General features: G+C 42.7%; 1 protein-coding gene across 6 annotated transcripts in view; it reads left to right on the top strand.

Annotated features, from left to right (window-relative positions):
• Positions 1-15466, top strand: part of STARD13 (StAR related lipid transfer domain containing 13) — a 375055-nt gene that overhangs the window by 342233 nt on the left and 17356 nt on the right. For all 6 annotated transcript variants that reach the window (XM_067562980.1, XM_067562975.1, XM_067562979.1 and 3 more), the window contains 3 exons: positions 6209-7611; positions 9444-9617; positions 13331-13490. In XM_067562980.1, the coding sequence (XP_067419081.1) occupies positions 6209-7611; positions 9444-9617; positions 13331-13490 (1737 nt within the window). The remainder of the gene's footprint in view (positions 1-6208; positions 7612-9443; positions 9618-13330; positions 13491-15466) is intronic.

Raw genomic sequence — 15466 nt, 5'->3', positions numbered from 1 at the left:
GCACTTTATGATCAACATTATATAATGGAAATCACTGGTTCTGAGAGATGTTGCTGTATGTCACTTTTTCCCTCAGAGTGTTTGTCTTTTTTTGAAAACTACCCATATGAGGTGATTCGCTTGATACCACCGGCAGTTTAATCTATTTGTATCTTTTTCTCTATGTAAAGAAATTCAGACAGAAGCTGTCCAGACATTTTCTTACCTTCTCTTCATGCCAGATTATTCTTTTGCATGACATTCATTAAATAGCCTGGACAGCATCCACTCTGGCCATTCTCTTCCAAACTGTGTATGCGCCAATAAGGTCCCATCTTTTTTTCCAACTTCAGACTTGCTGGGTTTTTCCTGCTTTTGATAAGTGCATGTAACTTCCACATTAAATACCTGTTCTGGCCTCTCTAGAACAGAGAGTGCCAATCCATGAAACTGGCTGGCCGTTTTATGATGTGGACAGATGTTTGCTATAGGAAGAGACTCAGTTCATCCAAACTAATTTCATTCTTGAAATATATACCCAAGTCTCCAATGGGAAAAAACCTACTGCACTAAGCCCACTGCACCATCTAGCTGCTTCAGGTGGGTTCATTTTCTTATTTTTATCAAAGATATTGCATCTTAAACAAGAGAGGGAATAGAAAAAGAAAAACATCGATGAACATTGACTAGGCTACTTAAAAATTGTTAAAATGTTGCTTCCTGCTCTTTTTCCCTGCATCAAGTATTATTATCCATCTAGGTGAGCATTTGACATCCATTCTGGATCAACAAAAGGGACAGCGGAGATTGACAATTTAGGGTTGTATTCAAAATTTAGGGTTTTCTACACCACCAAAATCTGTGTAGATGTATTTCTCGGCTGTGCCAAACCTGCCAGGCTCAGTGCAGACGCCTTCTGTCCTCACTGTTTTGGTAAACTTAAAATTCCCACTTCTGTCTTTTCCTCCTAAAACCTTCAAGGAATGGACAACTGATCCCTACCACTTCTTGGGGTTTTGGAGAGTGGGCAGCTGGCCCCTTGCCTCTGTCTTGCCTCTTCAGAGATGGGCTTGTCACTTCTGCTAGTTGCTTCATGTGCAGGGCTGGCCTTAGCGAAAATGACACCCTGGGTGAACTTGTATTTGGCATCCCTGTCTGCAGCTGCTTCCTTGGGCTCCCACCATCTTTCCATTGCCCCTGGCCCCTGCAGGCTCCCTGGGCTCCCCGACCCCAACTCCTCCCATTGCTCCTGGCCCCTGCAGCCTCCCTGAGCTCCCCACCAGGCCCTGCTGCCTCCCCCACATATTGTCCCGAGCTCTGTTCCACAGCCTCGCACCCCAGACCCTCCCTGCTTCTTGCCTCTTGACCACTGTGCCCTTCCCCCCCCCCAACCACAGAACCCACTGATCACCCACGTTGCCCACTTGTAAGGCCAGCCCTGTTCATGTGTGTCTCACCCCTTGAGTTTCCCTTGCAACTTCAGGTTCAAGAACAGCCACAAAATCTCAGCACAATTCTTAAGAAACATGTTTGCTTCTTAATAAAAATGGGAAGTTTTACACCTCCTCCTTCCCTATTTGCCCTAGGACATACATAGCCTTCTGCTCCCCAAAAGGCTACATCACTCCCACTTTGTGTCTTCTAGTGCACTTATCGGCCTAGATTCCCAGCCCTCATCCTCTCACCCTGAAGCCCATAAGGTACAGCCCACAAGGTACAGCCAACTGGTCCTTCCTACTTTTTGGGGTCTTGGTGGGTGGACTGCTGGGCCTTCTCCCTCTTCCCCTGCCTCCCACCCCCTACAACCTTGCCTCTTCAGAGGCAGAGTCCCCAGTTCTTGTGATATTATTGCAAACCGCATGATTTTAGGTGTGGGCAGGCTGGCATGGGGAGGGGGTGTTGTGGCTTTTTTTTCCTTAAAGCTGCTCTTTATGTCAGGAAGAGCCAAGGATTTTCTCACAATCTTTGCTGTTACCAAAAATAGCCACCATCCTCCATTGTTCTGAATGGAAGTGAAGTCACATGCGTCTCTTATTTAACATGACAACTGTTTCCCTACAGCCTGGACAAGTGGAAGTGCCCTAGCAAACTATTTCAGTGGAACAGAAGCTAGACAATGCTCAGTAAAGACTGTTGCCCCTATAGGTTTATGAGGCAAGAGAGAATGAGGGCACAGGAGAATGCGGAGGGGCAGGGAATGAGAGTTGGGCCAGCAGGTGTGAAGGATGACTGGAGCAGAGGAAGTTGTACGGGCAAAGAAATGTGAGGGTGAAGGGAGGAAGACTTGGAGTCAAAGAAATGTTGGGGCCTGGGAGAGAGACTGGGGACAGGGAGACTGGACAGTGAAAGGAAGAGCTTGCAATTGCATCTCCACCCAACTGCGATAGATCTGGGACATGTTCCTCTGGTCTAAATACTGTCTCTACAAATAGCCTTTACGATAATCTACATTACTGGAACACAAAAGCAGTCTAATAATACCTGGTTCAGAAGCAGAACATGAAAGTTTTTCACAGTTCTAGACTGCACCTGTTCATGAAAACGCAGCTAAGCAAGCTGCCAAACAGCATTATTGTGAAAGCTAATGAGGGGTGAAAGCCCGTTCCATGCTCTCGCTCTCTCCTCCCCAGCCCCACCCAACAACCACACATAATTCTAAGAGATACATTTGCCATGTGTGGATTTAGTCATTCAGTTTCCATTAACTTCAATGAGATTTGCAAAGCTAAATCTTCATATATTGTACTGAAAATATGCCCTTAAGTGATTTGGACAGACAAAAATTAGCCTTTGGATTATCTGTTTTCTGCAGCTGTGGATTCATGTGTGTTCCAGCCTTAGCTGGAAAAATGTGGCAGAATTCCATTCAAAATAAATCTACTCTTTTGCATTTTGTTGGCATCTATCTCAGTTTGAGGAAAATATGTCCTTATTTTATTTTTAACCAATCTGAAGGAACTATGTATCAAAAGCTCTCTCTGAGTCTCTAGCAAATGCTGTCAGTCACTCCTAGTGTAAATGGCCGCTCCTCTCCTTCCCACTCATAATGGTATTAGAGGGTTTCCTGCATATGCTGTTGGAGTCCTCTAGGTTCTTTCTTTACTATTTACATAGACAGAATTTGGGAGGTGGGAATGGAAGTTGGGTGAGAAGAGGAAGATCACTGCACCAGAAGCAATGTTCTGAGAAGACATGTTTGAATCAGCAGTGGGGATCACACTCAATTGATGTTGAGCCACAGATGTCTCCAAAGGATATAAAATAATAGTTTTCAAAACTCTTGCAAAACAAAGCAAGAATGTAAAAGTGGCATTTACCCATCTCCTCTCTAGGCTCCTGGGACATCACTAGTATAATGCATGCTGGGATACCACAGCAGAGTGGAAGCTGAGAATCCAAGTGGATGCTATAGAACAAAAGAAGGAAAATATGTGAGAATGCCCTGAACGCTCCTCTCTCTCAGCACTGGGGAAATTCCACATATATTGCTGAAGTTGGTGGGATGTTACAGTTAACTTTGACGGGAGAAACCCTTTTCTATTCCCCATTGTGAACAATGAGAAATCATATTTGGAAAAGTCCACGATAAGCTGTAAACTTTCAGTAAGGCAGGAAGCTAATGTATGTCAGACTGATTTCTTTTAAGTTATATACTTGAGGCAGGAGGAATAGATTCAGAGCCTTTCATTGCAAAATTGCATTATTTAATTTCAGACTAGGTCAGTAGAGACTCAAAGCCACTGTTCAGTAGCCTGTGTGAAATGAATTGATGATCTCAAACCTGTTCTTAGTGGACAAATATTAATATCATCATAACAGACGCTAATTACTAACTATCCTTATTGGCAGACTCATCATTGCATTTTGTGAGGTTGTCTCTATTTTATCAGGGCAGTTTGATATCTTACAAAAACACTAGAGGATTCAGGTTGTTTGTGGGTTCCAAAATCCCTTTTAGAGCCTTCAGAATATTCCCGCAGAGGATGACTTTTTGATACAGTTTGAGGGGGTTTGGCAGTACAACTGCCAAGCAACTTTTGTAACTACTGTGAGGCACCACCTTCCCCTCAGCAAGAAGGGAGACCATGGTACATTGTGGGAAATGTAGTCTGACCAGAGAGCCTGGCCTATAGGAAGGAATGGAAGCATCAGGCACCTTCCATGAGGAACTATGGTGATATGTCAGAATCAAAACATTTATGTTGTTAATTTTTCAAGGAAAACTGACAAATTTTCCATGGAAAATTTCAACAAGACAAAAAATTTTCTCATTTTCACTGCAAAATTCTAGGAGGGAAGAAATCCGTTTTCCAACCAGCTCTAGTCAGCAAGTAATCCTGCCCCTGTTGTGATGGGATGTAGAACTCATTCCCTCACCACAGTCCATTTCAGTTCCTTGCTAGGCTCTTTAAAAGTTATTTATTTATTTTTATTTTTTTTTAATATTCCCATTGTGGCACTAGTAAGACCATAATAGGTGGATTTTATAAGTGCCTCTCTTGTTTTCAAAACTCCTCCCTATGAACTCCCTCTTTAGTGGCAAGCTATCATGCAGAACCAGAAGGCATAGCTATCAAATAGTCCATCCTTTCCCTGCAGATAAGATGATCCAAGCAGGATCAGCCATTTCTAGCTCTTTTCCTGCTGCTTCTCTAGCAGCTTAATTGTTTGCTGCCACTAGCAGCAGAACTGAGGCATTCAGTCCTGTGAACTCATGTCAGCTGTGGAAGAAATGTGTTCTACAAGTTATGCACAATAAAGAAATGAAAAAAAAAACCAGTTATGTGGTTTCAAAGCTTTATTTTATTTTACAGTTTTGACAAGATCTAAAATTGATGTGACTTTAAATGATGACCTAGCAAAAGCTTACAGCAACAATATGACTGTAGGGTGATCTGCTTTTTCATCACAATGTACATCTTTCAAACATCCGTTTTATTTAAGATGTATTTCATAAATTGTTTTAGGTTTTCCAATTAGATTAAGAAGCCAGATTCTAGACAGATGAGAAATAATACAACTTTATCATCAGAACGACATATAAAATACTGCTAAGAATAGATTTTTGAAATGAGAGTTTTCCAGTCCCAAAATAGACTTTTTAGTTTACCGCCTTGTTTTAGTCTGCTGGTTTGTCATATTTTACTGCCTTACTTCTGCTTCCAGGAATGAGGGAGGATAAGATGGCTGTTTGGATGTCATGTAGGTGAAGTTAGTTTGTTCTACTTTAAAACAACTGTACAGGCATAGCTTGGTATGGGACTGGTTCAAAGTCAATGGAGAGACTCTAATTGACTTCAGTGGATTTTGGATCACCTCCTTAGTGAGCAGTGAGCTAAACAAAATACTGCATGGCCCATGCTGACAGTTTATCAGCTTTGTCTGGGAAAACTGATTAGAAGACCCTCGTATTAAGCTTTGGATTTTTTTGTTTTAATTTTTTAATTTTATTTTTCTCAGTTACTGTATTGCAGATTAGCTTATGGTGTTTGGTGTCTTTTTTCTAAATGTTTATTTTTGTCTGTTGTTTTAGCCACTGCGGGGCGGGGGGCATGTGTATATAATCAAGCTAAATGAACAAATGTAACTAAAGCCTTAATTGTCTTTAGATTCAGAATTCAGATAATTCACCAGGTTTTCCTGCTGCCATTGCAAATGTCTGTTTACTTCTCACAACAAAATGAAACATAATGGGGGTTAGTTTCTGTTTAAGGTATGCACATGGCCCCATTATTGCAGTATTGCAGCACCTCACAATCTTTAATGTATTTATCCATCCAGTGCTGCTGTGAGGAAGGGAAAGTTAGGTGCCCAGCCTCACTGACTTTTGTGCCCTTGAAAATCTCCTCATGTATCCTTAAAGAACTACTTAGGCCTCAGTCTTGCACTGTGCAGTCTGCAGGCAGACTGCTGTGCCTGCTCAGAGCCCCGCTGAAGTCAATAGGCCCTGCATGTGCACCATAGTCCATTTGTGAGCTCTCTCAGGCAGGATCGGGGCCTTATTCATTCTTTGGTAGCATGTTAATTGCAGAGTCTTTTTTGTTCTGGAATGGTAAAGGCTGGAATAAAAGAACGAATGTCCATTATGCTAAGACAAGACTAGTCTCCTAAAACCATGTTGTCATCTATAGATTTCACTGTATGAGTAGAGGTTTATATTTGTTACAGTGTAATTAGGAACAGAAAGAAAAGTGCTGTATTGAACAAAGTGTAACATGCTGTTTTCCAGAGTGAAGACTCAGATGAAGAAGACTTCTGTGCCATCAGTAATAAATGGACTTTCCAAAGGACAAGCAGAAGATGGTCTCGGGTAGATGACATTGACACTTTGCTTCACCGATCAGATAGACATGGGTCTTCAGGGGACATTAAAATGAAAAACACCCCAAGCAGCGAGAGCGTCCTTACTGATCTGAGTGAGCCTGAGGTCTCATCTATTCACAGCGAGAGCAGTGGGGGAAGTGACAGTAGGAGTCAGTCTGGCATCAACAGCACTAGCAGAGAGATATGTGACTGCTCAGGACAGTATAGTGTAGAAAACACACTTATACATTACTCCACTCCCATCAGAAGTGCCCTCTCCGATGTTCCAAAGGATACCACAAATTACTCCTGTAACTTTAAGAATGAGAAACCAACACGAACAAGAACCAAGACCTTTCTAAAGCGCATGGAGACACTAAAACCTAAAGGTGCACACGGAAAACCGAAAGGTTTTGGAAGGCCTAGTGTCTTAGAGATAAGCGGCCCTGTTCTTCAACATGAGCCAAAATCCTTAAAGGACATGCACTGTGTGCAGATAGTGAATGGAGACCTCCAAAACTTAACCCAAGATACAGTCAAAAGAGGACTTTTCTTTTCTGCCAAGTCTAGCAGTGACAGTAGTCAGTCAGAAATTAGCAGCAGTGGAGTGAGCACACCATGTTTTAAGGAACGCAAGTGTCATGAAACAAACAAGCGAGGTGGTATGTACCTGGAGGACCTGAACATTCTTGCTGGAACAGCCCTGAGACAAATGGTAGATGAAAACCATAAAAATGAATTTCACTCCCAAGAGAACCTGGTTGTGCATATTCCCAAAGATCACAAACCTGGAACTTTTCCAAAGGCACTTTCTATTGAAAGTCTCTCACCTGCTGACAGCAGTAATAGTGTAAACTGGAGGACAGGCAGCATCTCTTTGGGCAAACAGAAGTGTTCTACTCCTAGAGAGCCCAGACTCGTGGCTTGCTGTCCTAAAGAGAGTAGAGTTAGTATTTATGACAATGTGCCAGGTTCCCACTTGTATGCCAGCACTGGAGACCTTTTGGACTTGGAAAAAGATGACCTTTTCTCTCATTTAGATGACATTTTGCAGCATGTCAATGGACTTCAAGAGGTTGTAGACCACTGGTCAAAGAATGTACTGCCTGAGCTGCAAAGCAATGATTTATTGGTTGGGGAATCTGCATCACTGCCATTCCAGTCATCCACCCAAATCACATTAGACTTTGAAGGGAACTCTGTTTCTGAAGGTCGTACTACACCCAGTGACATGGACAGAGATGGAACATCTCTCAATGAATCAGAAGCCACCGGTATTAGGGAGAGGAGAGACTCTGGTGTAGGGGCATCTCTCACCAGGCCAAACAGGTTGGTAGCATAATTCCTTAAATAATTCCATCTGTTTTTCACTATTAGTGGGGTAGGTTGTACAAAATGATATAATAAAACAGGGGCGTGCTATCAGGGCATTGTGAACAGGTGTCAAGGGGTCTTGATCACCCTGCTTTTCCCATATTGCTAAATTGGGAGGGATGACCCAGCTAGATGGAAAGGCGACTTCTAGGGGAAGAAGGCCCTAGTATGGAAAAGGTGGAGAGTCATGGCAGAGAACAAACTACAGTGCACTCTTTCTTCCACAAAGTATTTTAGTTAAAAAAACATATTATATTCACAATGGAACGTATATTTAAATTGGCCTCTAAAATGTGCCCATCAGTTTGTGCAAACATGTGTAGGCACCAAATTTTCATGCGCAAGATTAGAGTCTGCTTTGAAAAAATGGCCCTGTGTTCTTGTGTAGAATTTACCATTTTCTCCCAAGTCCTGAATACTGTTGGTTAAAATGATGACACCCAAAGTATTTGTTAATTGAAATGTAGCATTGGACCTTCCTAATTGACATCAAGTGTTTGGAAACATTCTGAATTAGTAATGAATTTTGTGAATTTGGGGGAAGGGGCTCAGTTGTGCCATGAAGACAGCCCTGAGTAAGGGACCGGGGGAAGCCGCACTGACGGGGTTGGGGGTGTGTCTGAATGTGCAAGGGGAGTGTGGCTGTGGGGCATGGTGCTGTGCACTTGTTGCTCTGCAGCCAATCACCTCCACATACTCACCTATAGTTCCCCTGGGCCATTGATCTTATTTTAATTTTAACAACATGCAAAATCTTTCAAATCTCCTGTTTGTTCTTTACAGCACTGGACTCCCCAACAAATCAATCTTTGAAATACTTGAGTTTTATTTTCTACCCAAATAGCCCCCTCACACAGTTACCGTTGGTTTCATTTCTCTGTAGATCTCTTAGCACTGCAGACTCCCTCAAGTGACACTGTACATGGCCCATGAAAGCATCATTGATTACCCCATAAGCACATGAGGTTTTATTAAAGATGGCTGCACTTAGGCAGCTTTGTCCATCCCCCAAAGCAGGGGATACAATTCCTAACTAAAACACATCATGTGTGAGGGGCTGCAGGAGGCAGAAAAATAAATTAAAAGAAAAGTACCCACATCCCTACAGACTATGGAATGAATACCTGGACACTGCTTACCAAACATAGTGCACTAAATCAACCATCACAAAAGAAAGAAACTTGGCGCTTTGACTATTTTGAAGGACTCATGCTATCACTTAAATTCTGGTATTAGTCATTTGAATTATTCTGGATTTACGCTGCTGTAACCAAGAGCAGAATTTGGCCCTGCGTATTTTGAGGTATGGGTAAAAACACACACAGATCCAGAGGTGCATAAAAGGGCCTAACACAGCAATTACTTACAACCCGCCACCTTGCTTACTACTGTGTTGTGTTTCATTGAAATCAAGGAGGCTACTCACATATAAGCACGTGCGTCAGTGTTTGCAGGATTTGATCCAAAGTTCATACACCGAAGAAGAAAAGCAAAGGAAATGCAAATGAGTTATCTTCAATATGGGAATCAGTATATAAAGAAAGTGTCTTGGATCAGACTCAAAGCTTGTTAAAATCAATTGGATTCTTTCCATTAACTTCAGTGGGTCTCAGATCAGACTTCCTAGAGCCTCATTGAAACAAAGTACTCCATTCTCTGCCTCCAAAAACAGTCCTTTTCAGAAGTAATTGCTGATTTTACATTGATAAATACTGTATATCATCCCATTTGTCCTCGTTGTGGCACTGTATAACCTGATGTTCCTTTCCTTCTTTCTTTTGCTGAAGGCGATTACGCTGGCATAGTTTCCAGATCTCTCATAGTGTGAGCCACTCCACAGCATCACGTCAGCTCAGTAATCAATCAGCAGCCCAACTAAATTTACTGCAAAAATTCTCCCTACTTCGCCTTACTGCCATCATGGAAAAATACTGCATGTCAAACAAACATGGCTGGACATGGTAAGTGCATTATGTGTCTCACAAAACAGATATATTTAGAAGGAAATTGTTTCTCCTAATTATATTATTATCCTTCCACTAACCTCGCCCTTTTCATCTGAGAATCAGAAAGTGCCTTTTAGTCCATAGTTATATAGTGAGTCAGTGGCAAAGCCAGAAATAGAATCCAAGAGTTTTGATGCCACCACCCTGCTCTAACCACTAGACAACCCCACCTCTCTCAAATAGCAGCCAAGTATCAGGAAAATGAGAACATAAGAATGGCCACACTGGGTCAGACCACTAGTCCATCTAGCCCAGTATCCTGTCTTCTGACAGTGGCCAATGCCAGGTGCTTCAGAGGGAATGAACAGAAAAGAACCATTATCAAGTGATCCATCCCATTGGCCATTCCCAGCCTCTGGCAAACAACAATCCCTGCCTAAAATAAACAAGAAGAGAAGGAATGAATAATGCAAAGAGGAAATGTTAAAATGAGGTTCTCTAAAACTAATTTTGTGGTTTGAAAGAAACAGCTGTTGGTCATATATCAAGTATACAGTTTTGTTTTATTGTTTTTTTTACATTAAAAAATCGCGATTAGCAGTGGATAGATGGTTCTAAGCATATGAGAAGTCATCTAGAAAAATCATTCTCCTGGATATGCAGAAACATTAGTCCAATAATAATAATAATAATATTTCACAGCAAGACAGTGCTTTGTACCTTTAACGCACTTTACAAACATTAACTCATCTTCCCAAACCCTGTGTGAGCTTGGTAAAAGAATTGAGGTATCGCCAAAGTACAGATGGAGAAACAGAGACAAGAAGTCAAGAGCTAGGTTCGTGAAAGGACTTAAAGTCCCACTTCAGGTGCCTAACACCAAAACGGAGGCACCACTACCATTCATTTCAGTACACAGCACTGTTTATTACTCCACCCTATATGTTTGTGGGAGCTCAGCTGCTGGCTAACCCCTGGAAGAGCCCAAAGTTCATTGGCACCTAAATTTCCACCATTAAAATCTGATAGATGCCTAAGTCTCTGCCTCTGGGCATGCACACAGCTGCCTGAAATCTATGTGCACAGGTACCTAAGTCCCAGTGGGATGCTGCAACTAGGCATTTCCCAGCCTAGCTCACCTGTGGGGTCCAATCCAGTAGTTGTCCTCAAAGTCTTCCTAATGCCACACAAAACAGACAGCACGAGGCAAGGAGGCAGCAGCCTCTTTCATAAACTGTATCGCTGTGGTCAGAAAACTCAGCTGGGATGCGAGAGATCCTGGTTCTATTCCTCACTCTGCCTGATGGGGGAAGAGATTTGTACTTGGGTCTCTGACCTCTTAGGTAAATGTGCTAACCACTGGGCTACGAGATACTCTGAGGTAAGGCTCTTTCTCAGTCTCTCCTGTTGAAGCTGTTCCGCTGTGTACAAATAAGTATGCGGGGGGGAGTGAATGATTCTATAGTCCAGTGGTTAGGGCATCTACTGAGAGGTAAGAAACCCCTGTTCAAATCTCGTCCCCTGATCAGGTAGAGGGAGGAGTCTCTCATATCCCAGCTGAGTGCCCTAACACTGGGCTAAAGGTTAAGGGTTCTTCCTTCTGCCACTTTGTGTACAGTTAGGATGTGCTACCGCCCTCCTTGCAAGAAATGGCTTACACACCTAACTCCAGGAAAGGGTTCATGGCTGTTGATCCCAAGCAGAGATAGGTGCCTCCCTTCAGTCTAGAGTTAGGCACATATCTACATGGGAAAGGGCTCAGAACACACTCCTCTGGTCAGCTTCCACTACTGGCTGATTTAGGGTACCCCCAGCTCAGCATACTGGCTTTTGTGATTCCCATTCTTTGGGATCTAACTCTCCCCATGCCTTATATAAGGAGAGTTGGTGCCTATGAGTTCCACGAGGTGGCAGGGTGCTAAAAGTTAGGTGCTTTGTGAACCTAGCCCTAAGGGACTTATTCAACACCACAGAAGGAGTGTGTCAGTGTCAGAGCTGTGATTAGAACTTGGCAGTTTCTGGATCCTGTTGATTTGCCCAAAGTAGTTCTCTCTCCTGACATATTTTTCAGTGATCACATAACTGATCTGGATGGCCCAGATCCACAAAGGTACTCAGGTGCCTAATCCCAGATTTAGGCACCTAACTCCCATTTTTAGGCACCACTCCAATTCACAAAAATCCCACTCAGCTGCCACTTAACCCTGTAGGTGTCTAAATTTTTGCTGTAAAAGCTCCCTTGTAACCTAAGTTTCTGCCTCTGGACATGCACGCTGCTGCCTCGCTCTAGGCATCTGAATGCCTATCTCCTGCCTAAGCCCCAGAGCAGTTCACAAACCCGGGGAAGGTTGACCAGGACCGTCTATCTCACCCATGGGGCCTGATCCCGCAGAGGCCACCTACTGGATCAGTTCCTATTCCAAATCTGTTTGGAGGAAGATGAGATTGTTGTGGTGTTAGCACCCACCTTATAATGTTTAGCCGAGTAGTTAAAGACATTCACCCAGGTTCAATTCCCCCCTCTTCCTGACAAGGAGAAAGGACTTGAGCAGGGGTCTCCCACACCCCAGGAAATTCTCCAGCCATTTTGTGTGGTTAGGTGCCTGCCTCACTCATTCTTACAAGGAATGACTTAGGTGCTGAAGCCTCCTGACTCCAGGAGAAGGGTTCCTGGCAAGGGATCACAAGCAGAGATTGGTGTCTCCCTGCAACCCAGAGTTAGACACCTATCTATGTAGGACGGGGCTTAGGACAGGCCTCTCTGGCCAGCATCTAAGTGGCTCCCCACCTAACATGCTGGGTTTTGTGGACTGCATTCTTAAGCATTTCTCTCTCCCCATTCATTGCACAGGGAATCTAGGCATCTGTGTCAGGCTTTGTGGTTCTCATTGTTGTTCGTGTGACTTTCTAGGTGGCTAAAAGTTAGGCTTTGGGTCACTGAGCATCACAACACCTAAATTCCTTTGTGGATCCGGGCCTAGGTTTTCATGCTCAGCATTTATAGACAATTGGAATTACAAATAGCTGTGGCAGTCTTCCATACTTCTCCAGTGGGTCATTTAGATCCAAATGTTATCTCCTACTCATACAAACTTAGAAACCTCCAGCCATGTTCACTGATGTTTTAGCACCGCTGAAGCCATGACTCCCACAAAAGGGAATCTGGCCTCTTCATCTCTTTTCCGCCATTATTTATGGGAGAAAGAAAGTTCACCAAGTCCAGTTAATCTGCTTGACCAGAAATCAATTGAGTTACATCATGTATTTGGCACATAATGTTTTCTCACTGTAATTTATTCCTGGAAAACAGAAATGCGAAATCACAAAGTTGATATTATAGAAATCATTGGACCCTTTAAAGAAATGAATCTTGCACTTTTTCGGATACATCTTCTGCTCTGTTTTGTTGTGCTGCTCATTTCAGTCCATGCCAGACATTTTGAAGGCAAGCATTTTTGTTTCAGCTGGATTATGGCTGTGCTGTGGATACTTTCTGAACAAGCTGTTTAGATACATCTTATAGCCACAGGCAATCTGCTGGTAAAGGCTCTCAAGAAGACCATAAAATGTGCAAACTTTAAAGGATTCATATATCATGTATTAGGAAAGAAACTTTTATTCGGCTGTCTTTATCAAAGAGGAAGCCATTACTGGCTTCTCTCAGCAGTGTTAATCAGTAGGATTGTGTAAATACTCTCACAGCTTAATGCTAACTGTGTGAATTCCAGGTCTGTGCCAAAATTCATGAAGAGGATGAAAGTCCCTGACTACAAGGACAAGAATGTCTTTGGTGTGCCTTTGATAGTTCATGTCCAGAGGACGGGGCAACCCCTTCCACAAAGCATGCAACAAGCACTGCACTACTTACGCAGCAATTGTCTAGATCAGGTATGGACTTTACATTCATGGCTAAATTTCAAAGGGTTTTTAAACCACTGTCTAGTGACTCACATAGCCAAATGATGCAAAATGTGTCAAGCAAACTGAAATGGCTTTACTGTATGAACATTTTACTTTGCAAGCCCTCATCAACGCCAGGCCATTCTAGAGCACTGTGCAGGTTATAGTAGCACTGGACCATGAGTGACATACTACCAAGGCCACTTTTGTTGCTGTATTAACTCGCTGTGCAAGGGACTTATCTATTATATCTTTATTGTTCCTCCCCTAATGATAGGGCTATATATATATGTATACACACTCACAGCATATATTGTGGCCAGAGAGCTCAGACAGCAAGTTGACATTTTCTTCTGCATTGCAAAAGTGCTTTCCCAGTTTGAACAGTGGAGCAGCACACTTCTCACACACTGCAAGGCCCATTTCTGAATTTTCCACAGTTTCTGCTCCTTACTCTGCTTGTAACATTGTGCTCCCTGCAGGAGTGAATCTGATGCTGTGGGAATGGCCCAATGAGAGATTCAGCACTGTTTGTGGAAATGGGAAAATCAGTAGGGGCAGGGAGAAAATCATACACACCTCTGTATATCTAAGTTCTCTTTCAGTGCCCATCACCATGGTATCTGGACTAGGGTATTGAGAGCTGAAGAACTGGGGAGCATAGAGGAAGAAGGTGAAGCAGGGCTGGATTAAGTAGTGGAGTTGAGGGAGAGGAAATGTGTACAGGAGATCGAAAAGGAGAACAGAGGGAAAGGAAAAGGAACAGAGAGTGAAATAGAACTGACTGAGACAATAGGGAGAATGTGGAATAATGGGGGAAGAAAGCAGAAAACAAAACAAAAAAATAAGACAGAGACTAAAGAAAGAAAAAGCAATGGAGAGAATCTAGCCAACCAAGAACAGCATCTCTTGTTAGACATGAACAAGTCTCTGATTCAGGAGGGCCCTGTCGGAGCAATAAGGGAAAGCCAGCTCAGCGTTCCTCATGGTAGAATTGAGGAAATATTAAATAAAAAAGAAAATGGAGATAAGGGTTTAACATCAAGGTGCTTCCAGATTGTGAACATTTAAAAACAGCTGTGTGCAGAGACTTTCACCCAACTCCAGAATTAGGATTTCAAATGTTGAGTTAATTCAGCTTCTGCACTTGACACCTCCTCTCCTTACCCCCATTTAATTCAGAATCAGCTAATGCCTGGCCTTTGGATTCGTTAGAGATCTAAGCAGCTTCCAGCACCTCCCTATACAATGCCTTATTAAATAATTTCATTGTGCAGCCTAGAGCCCTGCGCTTCTGGATCTGCCGCTGTATGTACTTAACAGAGTTGTGGTTGTTTATATAATTGTAAAGTATGGCCCTGGGCACTTGAGATAGTTGTGACTGTTCAGAGATGAAGTAAGGAATCCTAGCCATTAAGAACTGAATGTGATTATTCAGATCCAACCGTGAGAAAGAGAAGTCTCTGTACCTCTCTTTGTTGGCTAAGCTTTTATTTCTATCCTGCATCGATTGTGCACTTGCAGAAAAGACTATACACAGCGCATGAGGAAAATAAAGAGTGGGATAAATTAATCTCTGATGTAAAGCCTTTGGTGTCAGTGTGTTTATGGATTCCTTGTAGTTACAGGATTCATCACTAATGTTGTGGAAGATAGCCTGCTTTTATGAAACCAAGAATTTCTCCCACTTGATGAATTGAGCGTTTTTCCAAAGAAAGGGACATAGAATTCGGATAAACATCATTACACAATAGTAGAGATCAGCAATAACCGGATGTTAGGCACCAAGAGATTGTTTTGATGCAATTTGATGTCAGACTTCTGATTCTAGCGCAGCTGTGAATTTTTAAAGTTTGTTTATTCAGCAAGGAATCTTTGCCCCAAACAGAGAGGGCTGAGCTTTGCTTCACATTTGTCTATCATGCTCCAGAGTGTTATACTTTGAACAGAAACAATTGTGGCCA

The sequence above is a fragment of the Emydura macquarii genome, unplaced genomic scaffold (assembly GCF_026122565.2).
Source record: "Emydura macquarii macquarii isolate MOO-44397 ecotype Brisbane River unplaced genomic scaffold, CSIRO-AGI_Emac_v2 contig_2473, whole genome shotgun sequence".
Classification (NCBI taxonomy): domain Eukaryota; kingdom Metazoa; phylum Chordata; order Testudines; family Chelidae; genus Emydura; species Emydura macquarii.
This window is presented reverse-complemented; position numbering and strand designations above follow the sequence as displayed.